This window comes from Dermacentor albipictus, chromosome 8, assembly GCF_038994185.2.
Source record: "Dermacentor albipictus isolate Rhodes 1998 colony chromosome 8, USDA_Dalb.pri_finalv2, whole genome shotgun sequence".
NCBI lineage: Eukaryota > Metazoa > Arthropoda > Arachnida > Ixodida > Ixodidae > Dermacentor > Dermacentor albipictus.
Window position 1 is genome coordinate 96,476,482 of NC_091828.1, and position 21,394 is coordinate 96,497,875.

Sequence of the window (21,394 nt, forward strand, 5' to 3'; positions counted from 1 at the left end):
ATCGCGTGCGTATGCGAGCACACATTGTAGTACACCGCCCCCTCCGTAGCGGGTCCGACAAGAGACATGTTCTGCTTGCAAAGCCAGCGCCTCCTCTTAGAGAAGGCGATGATGGCAAAGCAAAGCACTACCTTTGGTAGCATATACCGTAACTGTAAAAGTCACCACTGATAACACGCTCTGTCAGCAACGGCGGCGTCATGGCTCTCGTTTACCTTCACCTTCCGCCGTGCAGCCTTTACAAAATGCAATCGCTCGGTCTCACGAGGACGCCGTTGGTGATAGACCTGCCAGCACCTGACTGACCCAAGCACTTCGGTATCCTTTGAACTCGTCGGCTTCCGCGCATTCTCTTACAACAACAACAACAACAACAACAACAAAGAGGAATAAGAAGAAAAACGTGTCTCGGACACAATGTTTGGGATTTTTGCTGCGCGAAAGTTCATTTGTTTCGCAGCGTGAATTGGTGAAATAAAATTTCCAAGCCCCCGTCGCACCCATCGCAGCCGATTTTATTCATTTCCCTTTAAGTATGGTGCACATAAATGTCCACTACAAAGGCGTTGACCAGGAATCGGATTATATTAAAAAGAGAGAGTGAGAGTGCCCTTTAAAATATGACATGATGTCCAAATAGCGGTGCTTTCTGTCTTTCTACAGGTGAAATGAACGAGAATATGTAGCGTTCTTACGCCTGCAGCCCGACTTCTTGGGACGTCGTCAGTACGTGCTCATAAATTTGAGAATGATGTCTTGGCTGATCCATTGGATTAAACGCAAGCACGCGAGGAAAAAGAAGGAGAAACATGTCAATCGGCGTAACGGCCTCGTGGGTACGAGACAGGAAGAAGAAGGCCTTGCACGTGCCACACGTGGCCTGTGGTGCGCGGATCTTTTTTTTTTACGTTTACGAATTCGAAATCGAGCATAGTGTTGAGTGTTCTTTGCGCTCAGCTTGCTGAAACCGAAGCTGTATAGGCGTTGGTCCCAACAACGATGCTTGATCAGGAGGTCAATCCAGACAAGACCGTCACTCCGCTGGATACGTTAGCAGAGCTCCTCAGCTTCAAGAGGCCGCCTCTGTGCACAGTGCAGCCGCTAAGGAACATAAAACGAGGCAGACCAGAGGACCCAAAGACCCTTCTGTGCCATGACATAATAAGTGGCTACCAGGAGGACAGGTAGGTACGCAAGTGCATGGAGATTAAGAGAGTTCATCACTGTATGCTTGTGGCGTCCGACTGAAGATTCAAAAGGTACATATGCCGGACTTACATTATTGTGCATGCTCTGGGTTTAGCTGCTCTGACGAAAGTTGCATACCCCACTTAAATTATTTCTATAATTAAGGTGTTAGCAACTTAATCTTAATTGCAGTGTCTTTGGGCGTGATCTAAGTTTCATGCTGCTCGGAAGTTGGACCTCAGTGGCTGAAGGAAATTGTCTAACCTTACTTACTGGTATAGACACCTTGCGCTGATGCTTAATTCCAAAGTCGACACAAAGCACCAGAACACGCAGCCTAGCGAGCAGAAGCAAAATTGGAGGGACGTGATTCAGATTTTTTTCCTGTGACGTCATTTCACCTTGAGGGTACTTGAAATAAATAAATGCCTAGAAATGCTTAACCCGAGACAAAGATCGCACTCGGAATGTGTCATGCAGGAGCATTACTTGGGTTTTGACTGGGCAAACCTCGGCATTTAACACTCGGCGTCACCTGCACTGGTGGTGTAAATGAGAGCCGCAGTGTCCTCTGGCCACCTAGGGGTGCACCACCTGTGGCATATGGCCTGTTTGGTCATGACGGAAGCTGCATGAGTATGTCAGCTTCCTCTCAGACATGCTGCGATTCGCAAGAGTAGCGCGCAAACTCGGCACTGAGGAGTACAACATGATGACCTTCTTGGCCACCATGCCTTAATTAGTGCTTACATATTCACAGATCTGTGCTTTTTTTCTAGGTTCATCCATGGTTCTTCCAAACACCAGAGCTACCGGTTTCACCACTGGCAAGTAATTGACAGCTTCGTCTATTATTCCCACCACATGGTCACAATCCCACCTCCCGGCTGGATATCGGCCGCCCACAGGCACGGCGTCAAAGTTTTGGGTAAGGCATTGCGTGAGGCACCGCCTCTTGCTGTTAAGCCCTAATTTACATAGGGTGTTATTCATAAGGAAGCACTTTTGGCCATAGACTTATGTGAGATTTCACGCGACTCGGCACTGAACTGTCGAAGTGTACAACAGACTGCATTCCCGGTGCTGTGTGGATAGTAAGCTTAGCACAGCACCATGAATGCTGTTGGCAGTGTACGAGCGCTCATTTGTTGCCAAGCCACGCGTTCGGAATATGGAGAAAGTGACCCTATCCCCAAAAGTGATGCCTCGAGAATACTGCCCCTGCGTTTCGCCGTAAGCTTTTCTCACAGAAACGGGCTCTTCACAACTGGATTTTAATTTGGTTTTGAATATCCAGGAACCTTCATTATCGAGTCATCTCAGGGCACGGAAGTTCTCGATACCATCAGACGTGACAACCTCCTGTCAAAAGTAGCGTCTCAACTGGCTCTCATCGCAGCTCTCTCCCAGTTTGATGGATGGTTTGTTGACATTGAGAGCAACGTGGTTTGTGTCATTTAACTATCTTTTTTGATACTGTGCAAACCAAGTGCAGAATCTGTATTTATTTATTGATTTATTCAAGATACCTTACAGGGCCCAGAAGGGCCTTGAGTAAGCGGGACAAAAAACAGCATAAATACTATAGGAACAAGTATCAAATAACAATGCAAGATGCAGTACAGAGCGAACGATAACAACAAAAAAAAATTATGTGTTTGCTTTGCTCTGTGTAGTTGCATGTGTTGTTGCTTTCCTCCGTGACAAACAATTCTCAGTGATTCAAACGCAGTAATCGGCCCACGTGGTGACCAGCGTCTCTTGTGCCACTTGGTGTTAGCTCGGTGTTCGGTGTTCAGTTATTCGCTCGGTGTTTCCAATGCCCACTGGTGGCATTGGCTGACATGCATGCAGGCTGATTATCGCATTTGAATCGCTCGGCGCTGTGTATACATTTAAAATTTGCCTTTCAGTTTTTACTGTCTGCCACTAAACCGGGAATGCAATACAATGTCACCTTCTACCATTCACGTGTTGCATGCCTGTAGTAAAATGCTGTCACACGCTCTTTTACCTGTTGTAGGACAACCAACTGAATTCCTTCATTTTGAAAGGACCCTAAAGAGGGCAACTTGATTAGACTGTTTAGACAACAGTTTAAGAGTGATAAAGTATTCTTTGAGAACTACATTTTTTATCAATTCCACAATTAAGGTTGATTATAAGAAGAGAAAGTGAAGGTCAACAGTAAGAATCTTTCAAATCTCACACCGAAACCTGCGAGGTGGTACCTTAAGGTGATGTCACAAATTTCAAAGTATTTGTTCTCTTTTATTTTGACCGCGTTGGTTCAGTATAACTTCCCAGAACTGTGCCATGTTCAATGTTTGGCACCTTAGAACACGATATAGTCCGTTTCCACGTATAAAGAATTAACTATGCCCTAGCAGAGTCCTTCAAAATCCATGACATATGGTAACCTGGTGTGGGAGTTTCAAGGTGGCGGCACCCCCAGTCTCTCCTCCTCGCATGTTTTCTGGGTTACAAAGCGTCTTCTCGCAGTGTGAATGGTGTTTTTGGTATTGTAAAAGTATAAATTACTAATACAGGTTAAATCATTTTTATCCTCACTGTCCCCTTAAGGGATAATTGGTGATGGGTCAAGCTCTGGGGGTGTGTGTTCCCTATTGCATGTTGTCGCCAACATCACTAATGTATGTCTATATGTATGCCAACTTGAATAAAATTGCTTGCTTTGGTCTGCACCCTCTGAAGCATTCGGTCCACTCCGTTCTGCTTACTGGACAAAGTGGCTTCCACTTTGTCCAGTGAGCAGAACAGAGCGGTTAGGCCACCCCATATGGCCACCCGATTAGGTCGCCTCAGGTCACTGTGATTAGGCCACCTGGGGTGTTCGACATCACGCTGAAAGTGTTTGCAATGGCTGTGATCATTGAAAGAATTTCACTTTAGTTTCCCAGCATGCTGCTAGTGATGCCTAGAGGGACACTAAAATATAACTTTAGCTGCATGTAATAATAAATTACCCCTCTACAATGCCCAACAACAGCTACTTTTACTGTGAGAACAGGCTTGGGTAAGCCGGAAAATATGCAAAGCAAGATGAGTGGTGAGGAAGCCTTGGAAGTTACCGCATCATCTTGCTGTGGTGTCGTCAATTTTGACGGTGTCTGCTTGAGCTTAGATGATTCTTTTATGCTAAAGCTTGACTACATTGTATTCTAAAAGAATTAAAGAGACTGAACCTGCTAAAGGGTTGTTTGATTCAGGAGAGGTGCACGGCACTGCAAACAGAAAGGTGCAGATGGTTCCGGTTGTGAACTGTCGCGTGTTCTTTTAGTTGTTGTAGCCCAAATGCAATAAAGTATTTTGAAATCCCCAATGCACCAGTGGTGTACCAGCGCTTGGGTTTCTGTAGAAAATTTAAAAAAAAAGTAACTGCAGCTTTCACTTTTGTCTTCTAATAGTCAACCTATCACTGCAAAATTAACAAAAATAGATTTAGAAGCAAACAGTGCTAAAATGGGACAAAACAAGAAATCGTTTTAGAAAATGGGAACACAGAAAACAGCGGGTATCTTCCTGTTTTTGAAATTGCTTTATTTGCTTGCAAATAATGTACTGTTCATGTTTTTCATGAACAGTACAAAAATGTTTTTTGCTTGCAAATCAGCCAGTTGTACCGACAAGCTCACCTAGTTGTGCTGTTACAAAAATGAAGTTTCGAAAGAATACTTTTTTTCAGTATAAGCTGACTTGGTGTCTGCTATAGTGTCAGTTCAAACATTTGCCCAGCTGTTGTAGCTCTGCACTAACCTGCAATAGCACGAGGCTCAAATAAAGTGCACTAAAACAGGAGCGCACCATTCTTGCTTCCAGGAAAAATGCCATGCTGGGTTCCTGAAGGAGTTGCTTCTTGCCATCACCACGGAGACGCACCAGTCTGTGCCCAATTCGCTGGTCATCTGGTATGACAGCGTTGTGCACGACGGGACGGTGGACTGGCAGAACCAGCTCAATGAGCAAAACTGTGACTTCTTCAACCTTTGCGACGGAATATTTCTCAACTCTCATTGGACCGAGGACATGCTCCAACAGTCGGCGTCCTTTGCTGGGCCCCGCAAGAGCGATGTTTACGTCGGCATTGATGTCTACGCACGACTGACAAGTTACCGTGCTGGCTTTGAAACATACAAGGTGAGTGAAGCTCGATAGCTCCCTCCACCAAATGTCAAGGTGTTTATTGACAGGGTACGCAAAGAGTGACAGGTTGAACTCGGTGCGGTAGTCAAAACCCTGCGAGCAGTCGGAACTGGCCCCGTGCGTAAAGCGCTGGTGGATGCGCCTGTCTAACCGGCAGTTCTTCGTTGCCTTTTATACGCTGGAGATGCGCCGGGCTAACCGGCGCTTTTTTATTACACCCTGTTTATATTTCCTGGAACTGTGATCGCTCGCTGAAGCATGGCATTACTTTTCAAATTTCCACAGAAATTTCTCAAAAGGATGATTTCCATTTGACCATATTGCAGGCTGAACGCTTTGAGGAGCCATTATACAGGGGTTCAAATAATGTGACTTGCTAATCGAATTGAGTACGAGTATTCTAGAAAAACAACTTCCGAATGTTGAAACAAATATTGAATGTTTACGCATTCTAAACAAAGCGAAGTGTGAAGTTCGTGTGGCACACTTGGCTAGCATGTTCACTGTACTTCTTTGAAGTCTTGATTCCTGTGCATCATGACTCCTCGTTGGGCCACTTGTCATACGCCTCTGGTATGTCGTGACCAGATGTGGGGCACCCTCATCAAGGTGTCCTTGATTGCCCTCATCTGCCCTTGCCCTCAAGGTGAGGTGAGGGTGAAGTATGGATGGGCTTTGAAAAATTGGTGAGGGAGTGCGACGGCAACGGCGTGAAGCTAAAGAGGAAGACACAATTCATATTGCTGAAGTGCAGAGAAGCTGCTAGAGTGTATGCGTGATGGGTTCGAGTTCTGAGGTTTTGAAAAGCGCACTGGCAGGAAGCGTCCCAAGCTCAGATGTACGTCAAAGCCCACTTGTAACAGACCTCAGTCATAAGTGGCTGTTGATGTTAGCCGTAGCTAAACATGGTGACCAGGAGCTGCAGCAGCAACTGAAGTGGGAACAGTGGTGGTGACTTTTTGGCATTGCTCCAACGTTGTTGTTTTTTTCCCCATTGATTACCACAGTTCAGCGCACTTGTTTATCTGAAATAGACATTCTGGAATTCACCTTTTCTTGTTCTGATTAAAGAGGAACAAGAACTTGAGGTTTGAGGCTTTTTAGGTATTGATAGCGTTTGTTGACCTAGTGAAGGGAGCATGAAAAAGGAGAAGAAAAAAAACATGCTGTTAATATAGCTAAGCTCAGCTTCAGTACAACCAAAACTGATTTGTTTTATGCTTCTGCTGGCTCATCGCAACGCTGATCGAGGAGCTTTATTTGCAGTAAACATGCATCTTAAGTGTTTCAGCTTAACCTTTGTAATGTTGCACTGTTGTGATGTTATAGAGGTTACCTAAATGCAGCCGCTGTGGCATAAATGCAAGATGTGAGCTCATGCTTGGCGTGATAAGCATTAGTTAATGAGCCACCACGGCAGGCATGCACACAGGTAAAATTCAGCATTGCTAACATGTTTGCATCCAAAGTGGCATTCCATATTCCTGCGAATTTAACATCACCATCGGACGATTTACCAACACGAAAACCGCAACAGTACTTTCTTCGATTAAGTGCTACAGCAATTATATTTTTGTTTCTGTTTTTATTTATTTATTTTATTATTATTTTTTGCTTTTAGTACTTTTTTGGCATTTTGTGCTGCGATGGTACAGTGCTACATACATGTGAGGAGTGATGGGCTCTAAGCAAATTCTTTTTTTTTGGACATGGATGACAAGTTGTGTGCTCTTGCACTTCTAACTATAGATATGTGGTACGTATTAATCTGTTGGTGTCTCGACCATTCTTTTTACTTTCACGATTGGCAAATGAACAGCAGGTTTCATGTGAACCGTACCGGGAATGCTAGCTCAAAATTTGGTCATTGATGAAGACAATGAAGGCAGAAACTGCACAATCTACTCTGCACTGAGCACATCTAAACAGGCTTCTCTGGCCGCACTTATCCCAGATTTCTTTCTGACGGGATGGTAGCCTTTTCGACATGACGGTAAGTGAGTAAATTTTTCATAGCTCATGTCGAGGGCGAACAAAATTTTTAGCGCGAGGGTGGGGTGAGGACGTGGCTGGCACCGTGATGGTGAGAGAGGAAAACCCAATAAACGAGGGTATTTACCCAACTCCGGTCATGACCCACTGGTCATGACCGGCAAATCACAAGGGTGACCAGAATGTTTCATCTCCATTGATTTCTAGTGGATATGTTGCACGAGCGCCGCAGGAAAGCCCTGCACAGCCGTACAGTGCGACCCACTGCCACACTGCCGTGACCCGCATCGCAGTGAACGTGTTCAAAAAAAGAAATAGAGGCTAAATTCTATGACACATGCATGCCATGCTGTTCCAAACTGAACGTGCTCGCATGACACATAATGACAATGACATTTATAAAACCAGGGTACAGACTGTCATCAGATGAATTTAGAGTGTAGTGTTCTTTAGAAGAGAGGTCACCGTACTGCACCCCGCATGGTTTTTAATCGGAGACAGACATGATAAGATTGGCCAAATAATAAATTATTTTGCTTAAATCAAGGCAACAGATTTATATATGAGTAGGCTGGTTAACAATGAGGCATTCCTTTAGAGTTACTGGAAATTATTGAAAAGTTATCTGCCTCATGTGTTCGCTCAGGAACTGGGGCCTCTGTGCAAGAACTTCAGCTGTCCTGCAGCTGAATCATTCGGAGTAGTCCCTCACTTGCGTTGGTCTTTGTCCCTCGATCGAGACACCAATAAGTACAGTTATCCCTTATATTCGAACTCTAATGAACATTAGCAATTTCACTTGGTGAATTCTCAAATCAAGCACGAATGAAATACTAAAGACTATGTGATTTGTGTTCAAAATTTTGAATATTCGCACACTTCCAGAGAATCAACATGGAGAAACTTCTTAACCTTTTGGGGTCATACCATGTCGAGAGATGAATCCTGTGGGCTGCAATGCAAAGATCACATTTCATGAGGTTCACGAAAAACAAAAGTCTTTTTCATTACCTTCGTCTTAACATAAGCATCGTCTGTCAAACCTTTGTTTCGTTTCAGGTAGTCGAGACAGCACGTAAGCTCGGCTTGTCGGCAGCCATCTTCGGTGCTGGTTGGGTGTACGAGGCTCAAGACAGGCGGAGGTTTATAGCAAACCAGTGCCGGTGAGTTCTGGAGATGTCACCGGGAGTATATGTAATAATGTCACACATATTATTGGAGCATGCCTTCTTGTAAACATGCAAGCAGTTGACATTTCGTTTTACGTACCACATCTTAGCAGTAATTACAATACATATTTATGTTAATCTTAATAATTTTTGTATTTCATGTACACGCTGTTGCGGAAAGATGATAAGGCAAAGCAGCTGACGCTGCATTGCCTTACCATCCTTTCTTACTACATCCCTGCTGTTTGCAATAGAGGGTGTAAAATTCTTGTAAATAAGATGGAAGGATGTAAAATGCTTGGCTCGATGGTGCTGCGGGAGGGACGTTGGCCATATTGTGAGGGGCAACCTAACAGAGTGGAAATGCCTACTACCAGTATTTTCCAAATCCGCTATTGTTTATTAGTTTCTTGTGAGTCCACTGCAAACATGCACTGGTTATATTTTAGTCTATAGGTAGTCAACAAAATGAGAACAAGGTCTATAAGTAGGTTAGGTTAGCTGCATACAAGACCTGAGGTCGTTTGCAGTTGTGCATATACATTATGATAGTGCTGGCTGACGAACTCATAGAAATAACTTGAACCCACTTAAAACAATACTGGATAACATTGAGCAACCAATGTACTCTCGACTTTTGTGTGTGTCCTATGGTAAAGTGAGCTGCTTACTACAACGTTCCAATGCTGCATTATTGGCTATAACAATTAAATCTGGCTACTGGGAGTGTACGCCGGAAGGACTTTAATAGCCGGTAATGTGACATGGGAACACTGTAGTAAGCGGTTTATTTTGCCACAGAATGTGCACAAAAGTTCACAATGCAGTAGGTGCTCATTGTTACATCTGAGTGTTATTAAAACCAGTATAGTGCTATAAGTGGGTTCGACTGTGCTACGTTCTGTCTAATTAAGATGTTTGAATGTTTGTCCCCTCTGCTTTCTTTCCTGCAATCCAGTCATAACAACTATCAGCTGTAACAGTGGGATTTTCATGGCACTTGAATATTGTTACAACTGGGTTTGACCATATTAGATTGTCCACCAATGTATTAGAACTAATGCAGATAGAATTGTCTAGCATTGTAAGTACTAATTAGCAGGCTAGGGTTATGCATATTTGTGTTCGAACTGAATGCTTTGATGGGGCTTGATGTACTAATTGGTCCCAATTGATCAGAGTTTGAAGTCACTGGACAATCAATGCCACGAAACAACAAAATGGTTAATAATAATAATAATAATAATAATAATAATAATAATAATAATAATAATAATAATAATAATAATAATAATAATAATAATAATAGCGCAATAATTATAAAAATAAAGAGATCTTTGTAGTCTCGTGGGAATCAACAAAGAGCAGCATTTAGCTTATCGCTAAAGGCCAACTGCAAGTAAATTTCAATTTGGCTGAATTGGCTATAAATGACGTAGTGTATTACTAATGAAGCAGTCTTGGCAAAGCTCCAGGGCAGGTATAATTGTCAAATCCTTTATAAGCAGTGTTTAATTAACATTCAAGCAAGTGACACATGCATGTGGTAGTTAGTGAATGTGACGCAAGTCCCAGCACGTCACCTCCGAGATTTTTCAGCATACCGTGGGAAGCCGTGGCCAATGGCCAACCTCTGAGATCATGCGAAGGAGCTGTATGCTCTGAGTAATGCGTCACTCCTGGTGAGCGCTAATGCGAACAATATTTTCTAGTTTTGGCATCAAAAATGTCTGCTTTTGCAAGCCTTTCGCGACGCATCCACTTGTGTTTAAAAGGTAAAATTTTGCACAGAGGCTGCTTAATGCCTACCCCTATGTGAAGCAGGCCTTCTTACGAGGCCCCAAAATTTAATTGAAGTTGGCCTTGGTGTTCAAAATCTGCCGTAAATTTTTCCTCTTTTATCAGGAACCACTAGTGAGCCAAATTTGGCGACCCAAATTTTGCTTGCACGAACAGCACGTGGGAGAGATTGCGCATAGTGAAATAGCGGGTATGTCATTAAAGGTTAAAGAATATCGAACCGTGCCACTTCAAGGAAATTCTAATGTTGAAGCAATGACATGGCGTTTTATATGTAGCTAAAGGTGATCGGAAATAGCCTTAGCATTTCCGAAGGCTGCAGTAGCTTCACGGACAGATGCAGTGGAATGTTTAAGTAATGTCGTTCACCTTACTGTTCATCTAGTTCAATTGCAAGGAAGAGGGGGCGCTGAAGGAGCCTTACATAGTATAGTGGAAATTATTATGCAATGGCACCACAAATGTCCATTGCAGAGATAGTCCAAGGGACAGTGCATCAGGTTTAGAATGCAATAATGAAAGAATGGTTGCAAATGTGTGTCATCGGATGTAATCGTGAAAAAGCGCAGCTGTTATTGGGCACGTTCCAGTGCTAGACAGAGTGCAAAAAAAGAAAAAAAAGGAAAACAAACAAAAGAAAACTGCATGCGTGTGCAACCCTGGATAAAATTTAATCCAGTCGGGGCAGTCCTTTGTATTACTCGAAAAGCTTAGCAGGCAATGCTGCCCCACATGAAAATGGGCTCTGAATTTCTAGCTGGAAATGGTCTTCCCAGCCAGGTTTCCAACTGGAATCAGCCCTTCCAGATGGAAATTTTCCAGAGCCAGCAGGAAATGGCACTTTCCAGCTTGAAGTGGAATCCTCCTCAGCTGGGAATGGCACTTTCCAGCTGGAAGTGGAATCCACCTCAGCTGGTTTTCCAGCTAGAAGCAGCACTACCAGCTGGAAGTTTTCCAGCTTCAGCTGGAAACTACTGGATACAGCATTTTTTAGCTGGAAACAGCGCTTCCAACTGGAAACAACTGGATGGAGCATTTTCCAGCCGGAAGTAGAATCTATCGACTGGAAAGTGGAGCTTCCCACTTGCATTGAGACATTTTTTGTATCTGCAACATGCCCATATTTAGCCCTAGGTGGTGTTTGTATCAGAACGAAGAGCTTTTACTCTTGCAGCTGCAGCAAAAAAAAAATATATTTTTATTTCTCTGCGTTGTGACAACAATCGTAATTAATTGCATGAACTGCATGGAAATGCTCGTCACTCAGGGTACCTTTGATCGCGATCGGGCCCGATCGGGATCGATTGCAATTGAAAGTGTCCTGTGTGATCGAGTTGCCAAAAAAAAAATATCTACAGGAAAACTGCCACTTTTATTGAACGTTACTTGTAATAGACAAAAGCGACGCGCTCTTGATCGACACTGTATATCTTGCTACACTGTCGATGTTACACTAGCGAGGAGCTTGCCCGATTGGTCATGATGAGCCGTTGCGCAAACGGCTAGTGTTTACAGCATAGCAATTCCTTCTCTAACAAAAAAGAGCCTTAACACGTGGCACCTTCAGCAGTTCAGGCTGCAATGACCGCTGCTCCTATTTTTTCCTGTCTCCACGACGCCACTACAATCGCCGCCATATTTGTTGAATACTTAGGAGCTTTAGTCTCGTATCTTGTCTTGATCTGCTCTTTTGACACGAATAATAATATAATAGCGTGTTATTGCAATATCAGTATTTCTCAGAAAAGCTCGGGTTTTTATTCACAGCAGCAGCATTACAAAGGCAGGACGAATATAAAAAATGTGACGACGCCACAGGGGCTCTAGTTTCGTACAGCACATGGCGGAAACTGTCACGGCGAGGCAATTTTGCGAGACAACGAGAGTCTCTCGGGTGTGCGTGTGATCAAGTTTTTGTGAGGAACCTGCATGATCTTGCGCATGAAGTAATTATTTTTGGACAGTTCCTTCTCTGGACGGTGTTACAAGTACAGGCAAGTGGCTATCAACGATTGTTATTGCTGTACTTTGTGGTGTTGTGATTCACCAGTGCGGATCGAAGAGCACCGTTTTCTCCAGCCCTGATTCTACAATTTGGAGGTAATTATTTCACTTGCTTATGTTTTGAGCGTAAGTTAATGTTTATTTTTATCCTGTATGTTGGCACGCTTGAGCACGATATCGTAGGTCCCTGCTGTACGTGATGTTCGTATACAGGTTGATCATTTTTATGTTTTGCGGAATTTGGTAGAAATGGCTTGTGGCAGATATCATAGTTCTTGTCGCTGAGCGGAATTATTCGAAGAGGTGGACATTATTAGCATGCGAAATCGAAAGACATCTTCAATTAATTAGCAAAAATTGACAAATTAACTTATTACCTTGCTGCACATATTACAATGTACGAATTGTAGCCTGTGAGTTTGCAAGATGGATCCACCTTAAATGAATTTCCAGAATTACATCAGTTTCGATATATTATTTTCTAAAGTGTGAGACGAATAAGTGGGCGTTCCAGTTACTTTTGTGCTCCAATACATAAAAGAGCGTTTTGTTAAAAAAGTAAGTAGACCAACAGTGCACCTTTACGGCGAGTTTGATGACACATATTTCTAACTGGTGTCATTCTGGAAAGTAAGTCCAAGTGGATACGCCTGGCAATCTCAATGGCTACAATTCGTAGATTGCGATATGTGCCGTAATGTAATAAATTATGAAGTTAATTATTGAATTTTTTAAAATTAGTTCAATATGTGTTCCGATTTTTCGTGCAAGTAATCTCCTCTTCTGAAGGATCCAGCTCAAGGACTAGAATTACGGTATCTTCAACAGGCGATTTGTTAAAAATTGCATAAAACTTAAAATTATCACGCAGCATATGTGAAGTGCTTGCCAGTTTGCGTAAGCCCCTTTTGTCTCCAATAGCCCACTTGAATATATTGCCGTGCAGTGTTTGTGCCCAATGTTGCACATACGTACGTCTATTAAATACTAGTGCGTATATGTCAATCTGCCCAACGCAATAGAAGCACATTTATGGCGTGCTTTCACTGCAAGTGCGTGCTCGCAAACACGTTGCATGAATGGCAGGCATTTGAATAGGTGCAAAACAACAATAACATAAAAAGATTGGCCCTCAAGCTCCTGTTATTCAGCAGAGAAATGCTTCTTGGGAGGCTGTTGAGTTACATCACACACCTAGTTCAAAATACAAATGAGCTCATTTGAATTCTATTTGCACTAAAGCCACAGTCAATGGCGCTAAACAATTTAACAATCATTGCATAGCTTCTGCAGCTCAAGTTCAGAGCCTCTTGAGAGCTCAGGTTGAGGCCTTGCGCCACATAAACTGTAGAAGGGTCTGTGATGCAGGTAAACTGTGGTACTGTCCAAAGGCTGTTGATACAATCCGCGTGATTTTGGTAAAGGTCACTGTTTACTAGAACTGAGTGGATTAAAGTGATGATTGTTTTAAAGTTCACTCACTATGTCTAAATATTTTTTTCAGATGGGGTACAAGGAGAAGTGCAAGTGTATTCCACATCTTGAGGGAGATGCAAGATATGCTTCCCCAATCCTTGCTGCAAGTGTTCAAATAAATGGTTGCAAGTTTCAGCACCGTGCTGTTTTGGCTGCATGTATTTTCACCGGACCAGTTGGTCTTGCGGCCAGTCACATTAGGAACTAAGTGTGACTTGCGACAGCAAGCTAAGATCCATGCGAGTTCTGGCCAGTTTGTATCCTGCTTGATGCGAGCTTACACCCTGGGATTTCACCTAAGCATGGCTCAACACCATGGTGTTGTCGCCAAGGCTCAACACCATGGCGACCGGTGCTGTGTGCCAGCCCGGTCTGAGGGTCTGTAGACCCACAGTCCGGGCTGGAGATTCTAGCTGGAACTTCTTCCAGCTGAATTACAGCTAGCATTTCTTGCAGCTGGATCCAGCTGGAAGGCCTTCCAGTTGGGACATATTCCAGCTGGATTATGGAACCGGAAATTTCACCCAGCTGGATTTTTTCCAGCTGCCTTCCCAGCTAGAAAAGTATCCAGCTGGGTGAAATTTCCAGTTCCATAATCCAGCTGGAAGTAAAAACATTTTCATCTGGGGCGGAAGCTATGCAAATAATGCGGTCACAGAAGTCTCATTCCGCACGTTTTGCAGTGTGGCCGTTTTTGGTACTTGACACTTTCTGCAGAATAACCACTTTATACATTACAACTACATCTAGGGGATGAAAGGTTGCGGAAAGTCTCATACTACTTGGGCACCGTGGTGCTACCTGTATGTGACGTACTTACGTTTTGGCCGCACATGCAAGTGATGCACTGTGGCCAATGGTTGCAAAAACGAGCCGCTGGGCTCACTTGATGCTAAAGTGGTTAATATCTGCAGTGCCTTGCATGCAATAATTATGCCATATTTTGTGGCACAAGAGCATGAGACTTAAAGGGACACCAAAGAAAAGTGTTAAGCCTAGTTAGATTGATAAAACATTTGTGCAGATGTCTTATCATCATTTCCTGCATGCCAATATATGACTTTCTTGCATAGGAAATTGCCCTCGGATGACCCCGCTGTTGCTCCTTGATTTTTATTGCCCGCACCAGAACAGATGAGTTGGCGTAATCTCCATGTGACCTCCCTCCCTCCTTCCCTCCCGTTTTTTGAATAAGCCAGTGATGATGTCACATGACAGATGGCACAGTTTGAAACAGGTGGCAGCACTCCCAATTTTACCATATTTGTCATTTTCTCGCATGCAAAAGCTCTGATCTCATCACGAATGAGCGATTCGCTATTACAGAAGCCTAATCTTTCAATTTAGTTTGACCTGAAATTTTCCTTTAGTGTTCTTCCAATCTCACATCCAATTACATGGCCCGTGCCTGTATCTTGCTTTTGCTTGTGACTCGCTATTTTTTGGTCGTGAATGCAAGCAGTGAGACGTGTGTTTCTAGCCTTTGCTACGTGTGATGCTTGCTATGTGTGATGCTTGCTGTGTGTGAAACGGAGTGCAGTGGAACGCATGGCATTTAACCATTTCTGCAGGCTGTGGAGCTTCCCCGACCACTGCTGCACCGAATGGCGCCTGAGAGAGCCGCCCATCTCGACCACTTTCTGCCAGGGCTTTGGTGACAGCCTCTACAAGGAGGGGCAGGTCAGAAGCTGCCATTATTTTTAGTGTTGCTTTGCCCCGATAACTGTTGTGGCTTGTGATGCGTCTATCGACACAGAACACCAGAAAAACTATCATCGTTATGGCAGAGATAATAATAAATAGGCATATAAGGTATTGAAAAAAAAAATGGAAGGCATTGCATATTTCTGAAGAACATGCCTGTTCACGAAGGTCACTGTTGCGCCAGCTTACGCTGGTTCTGGTGGCACTTAATTATATATTCACTTGAGTGATGCTGTTGGTTGTCATTTGAGGCATTACCACCGTGCACTGTAGCCCACTGCCACCACCACGGGCCGCCTGATCGAGCCTTACTGTAAAAACTGATCTGAAGCGAAGGCGCTAAAACGACAAAGGACAAAGAAGAAACACACACACACAGGGCGCCCTGTGTGTGTTTCTTCTTTGTCCTCCGTCGTTTTAGTGCCTTCGCTTCAGATCATGCTTAACCAACACGCCCAACTATCCATCCTAATGTAAAAACTGGTGACAGCCTCTGCCTGCAGCCACGTAGCATTAACCCACATAATATTGCCTATTACTGTAACAAGTCTGCTTGAATGCAAACATGTGGTGGTGGTGTTACCTGCATACTACTACGTTCCGTAACACCTTCATGTTTAACAGAGTGCCTTAACGGGCATTGCTGTAAAAACTGCCGACATACCGACAGCCTCTGACTGCGGCCACGTATTGTTAACCCGAAATGTTAGCTATTGCTGTAAAAAAGGCATGTGGAACACATGCAGCTGGGGGTGTCGGCATTGCTTACACATCACCACATGCATTTTTGAAATGGGGTGCCAAAGTGAGGCAGCAATGCTTAGTGAGTGCTTGTGTAAAAGAATTTGGTGAAGGACTGAGAGGTGACTGCGGCCACATAACATCAAGCTGTCAATAACACAAGCGGTTCCTGTAGGAAACCCGTATGACCAACTTCGCAGGTAGTGTCGAAGAAACCGTGGTTCGACCTGTCTAAACAGCAGCTGCAGCCGCGTGACCAGAACACTTGGCTGTACAAAGGATGTGGTTCGGTCAATATCTATACAGAAGACGCATACAGTGGGGGCGGCTGCCTTCGGTTTCGCTTCTTGCCCGACCCGGGACAGCCCGAGGCCGTGCCTTACTTTAGGTGAGTCGATGGCTCTGAAAAGTAGTGGTTCTCAACCACGAATGCAGAAAGTCTATGTGCACTGGTAAAGAGAACAGTGTTCAAGACTAGTGTAGAAAATAAGTGGAGGAATTTTTTTTACAGCGAGAAGACAGGTGCTGCAACTGATCATAAGCATGATCTACATTTTACTCATGCACACCCAACAGAACTGTGCAACGTCATTCTTCTAGTTCATTCACGTGTGATGCTGTCGTCAGAGGTTCCAGAGCTTTAAGCTGTGCCAGAATAGGCTTGACTTCTATCAATAGACACTTGTGACAAAATATTCCTTTGTTAGAAGTATTTTGTGGTACCGCCTGGAGTGCATGCATTTTGAGACCGGGTAATCTGAAGTATAGTAGCACTGGACTCCATTTTGTGCGAAGTGCAGATAGGGAAGTTCATACGGGACCACTCATTCCAACATACACAATGGCTCTTTACGTTTCTTCAGAACAACCTATATTGTTCTGAAGAAACTACAGTGGAATCTCGAAAAATGGAAATCGCCCAAGCGAAACTGCTGCTTAAACGGAACACTATCCCCATGGTTGGTTGGCTTTGTATTCATGCAATGCTCTCTGCAATGTTTCTTAGTACATGGAACTCCTGTTAAACGGAACCAATTTCCCTAGTCCCTTGAGGTTCCATTTAAAGAGAGTCTACTGTAACTGTATCATGTGATGACAGATGACAGATGAGACATCTGCTCACGGTCATCAGCAGGATTTCACCACTGTCATGTTGCCACCATCGCTTGTGGCCTTGTTTCATTATATGTTTAACGAGCTTCTGAACTGCTGATGTGTACGTCTTGCATTACTCTCAGTCTTTTATTGTTCTTCCACTTTTAACGAACTAACTATTTCAGAAATACTTTGCCACATAAAGTACTTCAATGCGTTCAGCAGAAGTGGAGTTGTTGGCAATCAAAGATAGCTGTATGATCCATTTCACGGTGCTTCCGCTCCCTTTTCAATGCCTTTCGCGGCAAAGATTACGGCGGAGTGGGGCATGCCTACAATGCTCCGCCTACTGAACGCCACCGTGGTGTGCAGTTCTAATTTGATGTTGCATGTTTATGTAGGTGCCACTATTAGCAATTTGGCACCGACGATGCACCAAATGCGGTTGTCCTCAGCAAACCGCAGTGTGCTCAGCGACCACATGTGTTTTTGTTCACCTGTGCTTGTTTCACCTTCCTGTGATCCTGTAAGTGGTGTTGCTTTTCTTTCTCTTTCTATATATATATATTGTTGTACAGATCAGGCTCGCAGGAGGAACAGGCCACACACACACATGTTCCTTGTGTCTCCTGTGCTAGTTTCACGACATGGAACCCTTCTGTGATGATGTAGGCTTAAGCCCAAATCACAACCTCGACCAATTCTGTTGGCAGATTGTTTGGATGCGACTTCCCGCTGGGCCCTCTGACGGTGAGCTACACTTTCAAGCAGCAGAAGCCCTGCAGCTCAATGGAGAATGACATTGTGCTGGTCTTGAAAGCAACAGCCAAGGGCGAGAGAGAGGAGCTCCTGCTGGGTGTCGTGGTTACTGTACCTAACGAGGAATGTTATGCTGTGGTTCACGACATCTCCATGTCCAGATCCAACAACAGCCCAGATGTTTCTGGAAACAGTTGGATAACCAGGTGTGTAGGAAAGCCAAAGTTTAAGTAACAGCAATTTAGGAGTGCTCAGTTTTGAAAGTGAACACCAAGAATTTTGTTACAGAGGTCTGACTCGGTTTTATTGAGGCAGCTAGAACTAAAGCACAAAAAAGTGTGGCAATCACAAAAAACCACAGCTTTTCTCTTACTTGTTCAGCACCCCTTATAATGTTCTTCAGCTTGTGCAGGTCGAGGCATCTCTCCTTTGTGCCTCTCTCACTTTCAGCTTCTATGCGCTCTCGCATTGCTCCTCTTGCAGACAAAGCCCTCAGGGCAAGTCGCTCAATTATCACGGGGTAAAAGGTTTCAGGCGGGCAACACGCATGACCTCGTCCTTGGATGAGCATCAGCCACTGTAGTACGGTGCACTATCTTGTAGTTCACCTCGTTCAAGTGATCAGAAACAACCAACAATAATGTGCGAGCAGTTTTTGGCCCAAGCCATGTTTGCGTATTAGAGTCCACCACCACGAGGTCACCAGGAGCATAAGTTTGCGTTGAATACCACATTGTGCTTTGGACTCGTCTTGTAAGGTCAGTTTGTGCAAATTAGCAAGTCGGTGGGATTCCTCTGCTTGAAAAAAAGCCTATGCATTACAGGAGTCATTGTGGATGAGAAAAAGAAAAGCATTGCCCAGCATAATGATGAAATTAGCCAGCATAAACACGAGAGAAGGGGTTGTTTAATGTGTTGCGATATTGAAAGCACAGGTCACGAATGGTGATACTTCATCCCCGTTTTTGTGGTCCGAAGCGATGTACGTTGAGAGCATTTAGAACAGTGTTCAGTTCATGCTCTTGGTCAAGCCATTAGGTTGCAGGTGTCAAGATGTTGAATGTCGAAAGTTTGAGGTGCACAAAGTAGTTTTTTCACATTGTCAGCTGTCAGCTTTCACATTGTCAGTGTCAGATCCATGGTCAACATACGGCAGGTGGACAGTGGAGTATGATTGAATGTAAAATGAAGTGACAAACTTGGGCTGTGGTTGCTGATGTTAGGGCCGCCATTTTGCAGTAGTGAATCAAGTAGTTGGCACACCAGCAAGAATTCAGTGGTTGCTTTTCAAAGAGGACTTGGCATTTCTTGAATTATTCCCTCTGCCAGCATCTCTGTCACTTGATCATCAATGACCTTGCATTCTGACGACGACACTCTGCAAGGTTTCTGCTATATGGGATGTGCTGGTGCTGTGTGATTTCGATGTCAGATTCGAGACCAAGTCGGTAACCAGAACGCACGCAGCAGATAATGAAAGATTGACTGCATCCGTAGAACACCTACACTGTAAGAAAGCCAATAGCTCAAACACTCCTGATTTATTGAGAGAGAAAAAAAATAGAAGGTAATGGGTGCATTAGGCTGACATCTGTGCATTAAAATGTTGTCTGCAAGCCCTCATGCCACATTTCAGTGCTTGTTGGTAGCCAGATATACTAACCGGATGTTCCTTTTAAATGTGAACCATGCATTAAATTTGGACCACGCATTAAATGCGGACCGTGTTTGAAAAGTGAACCGTCTCGCCTTTGCTGGAGATGGTGAGGTTCACTCCTGCCTCTTTTCTCTGTACCCTACCCATCTTCTGCACCCCAGCATAAGCCACAGAGCCACCCCTTTCTCAATAAAATTCATTTATTAATTCGTTCATTCAGTTTACACCTATTAGGCCATTTTATTTTACTGTTGTTTCTTACAAGTACCGTGAACCGAATGCACACTTTAACATCTGTTCACCCATTTCTGCTTGCTGTTGCCAGGAAATACAGCATTGAGGACCTGAGAACCACCGACTGTGCCATTCTGGAAGAGATAGGCTTCTCATTTGTCTCGCCACAAGCAAACATTTGCCTCTTGGGTGAGCTTGTGGTGGACCGGCCAGAAAAGATGAAGAGCAATCAGGCAGCAGCTACAAGCAACGATGGAAATGACGTTTCTGACGACTCCGGTCCCGAGGCGGCAATGTGTAGCGATGGAGACGATTCTGAAGAGCCAGAGAAGCAGCCACCGCAAGCCAAAAACAGCACATCATGATAGACGCCACGTTGGCATTGTATTCGACTTTAAAATTTTGCACTCTCGTTTTGAATAAGCAACAGAAGGCGTCTGCTTTTGTAATATACCGTATATGTGTACAGAACATTATAAACACATTGTTACTTGACGTATGAAAATGAGTTCCAACACAACGGAAGTTCACTGGAAGATGGGAGACTCAAGTAATCAACAGTGGTCGAACATGAAAATGTGTGCAGATCCAACGCACATCTTGTAATAGTATGTGAACCTAAGCTTTCACGAAGCAGTTGAGCATATGCTATGAGTTTTCCCATTTCATTCCTGCGTCCTTGGTGTTTAAGAAATTGGCGCCACGCGCCTGTGCTCTCGCGCACCTGCGCTATGCATTGTGACACATACAGCTGTCCTCTGAGAGCTAGTTGGCATCGGCATGATAGAAGCATACGTGCAATTGTGACCTAATGGTTAGAGCATCGGCCTGCTGTGTTGGAGCACTGAGGTTCGATCCCATCATCACGCGCATAATTAAATATTTTATTGTTTATGTCGGGGCTGTTTAGCAAGACATCAGCAGCACCCAGCAACCACGGTTGGGCAAATTCGGTTTGCAGAGAAAGTTTCACTTTAAAAGTTTCTAGAAGCAACGTTTCAACAATTTGAATCGTCGAAACGTTGACCCTTGCTAGACCACTGCTGGTCACTTTATGAAAAGAATCTGACCTAAGTGGTTTGATGCTGGAATGATTAACCTGTTTAGTAACATTGTTTTTATTAGGCAATATCAAATTATCTACATTGACAGCAGAGAGCAGTCATTCCTTGAGTAATGCATTTCTTCTCGAATTGCACCAATAGTGCGAAGGACAATATAATTCAATTTTAAGTGCCAAAACCACGACGTGGTCATGAAGCATGCCTTACTGGAAGACTCAGGAGGGGGGGGGGGGTTGACCCCCCGTAGGGTACTTTAGCATGCACCTATAAATCCATGTGAACACGCATTTTTGCATTTTGCTCCTACCACAATGCGACTGCCGTGGCTGGGACCGATCAAACTCATG

The 21,394-nt window shown here is 44.0% G+C and overlaps 1 protein-coding gene across 2 annotated transcripts; it reads left to right on the plus strand.

Moving 5' to 3' along the window:
• Positions 1-96: 96 nt before the first annotated feature.
• Positions 97-20,478, plus strand: LOC135912905 (cytosolic endo-beta-N-acetylglucosaminidase-like). Of its 2 annotated transcripts, XM_065445506.1 has the most exons (10): positions 97-318; positions 982-1,184; positions 1,968-2,116; positions 2,486-2,634; positions 5,029-5,346; positions 8,404-8,507; positions 15,365-15,473; positions 16,439-16,626; positions 18,047-18,298; positions 20,075-20,478. In XM_065445506.1, exons 2-10 carry the CDS (start codon positions 1,000-1,002, stop codon positions 20,346-20,348), a joined length of 1,728 nt encoding a protein of 575 aa, XP_065301578.1. In that variant the 5' UTR covers positions 97-318; positions 982-999; the 3' UTR covers positions 20,349-20,478. The 2 variants fall into 2 exon arrangements, with proteins under 2 accessions (XP_065301578.1, XP_065301577.1); XM_065445505.1 differs by lacking the exon at positions 97-318 and having other exon boundaries at positions 398-1,184.
• The last annotated feature ends 916 nt before the right edge of the window (positions 20,479-21,394 follow it).

Coding starts and splice junctions, on each gene's coding strand:
- LOC135912905 (XM_065445506.1), top strand. CDS start 1,000: ATGCTTGATCAGGAGGTCAATCCAGACAAGACCGTCACTCCGCTGGAT. Junction 8,508..15,364: donor TTTATAGCAAACCAGTGCCG/GTGAGTTCTGGA, acceptor CCATTTCTGCAG/GCTGTGGAGCTTCCCCGACC. Junction 16,627..18,046: donor GAGGCCGTGCCTTACTTTAG/GTGAGTCGATGG, acceptor TTCTGTTGGCAG/ATTGTTTGGATGCGACTTCC.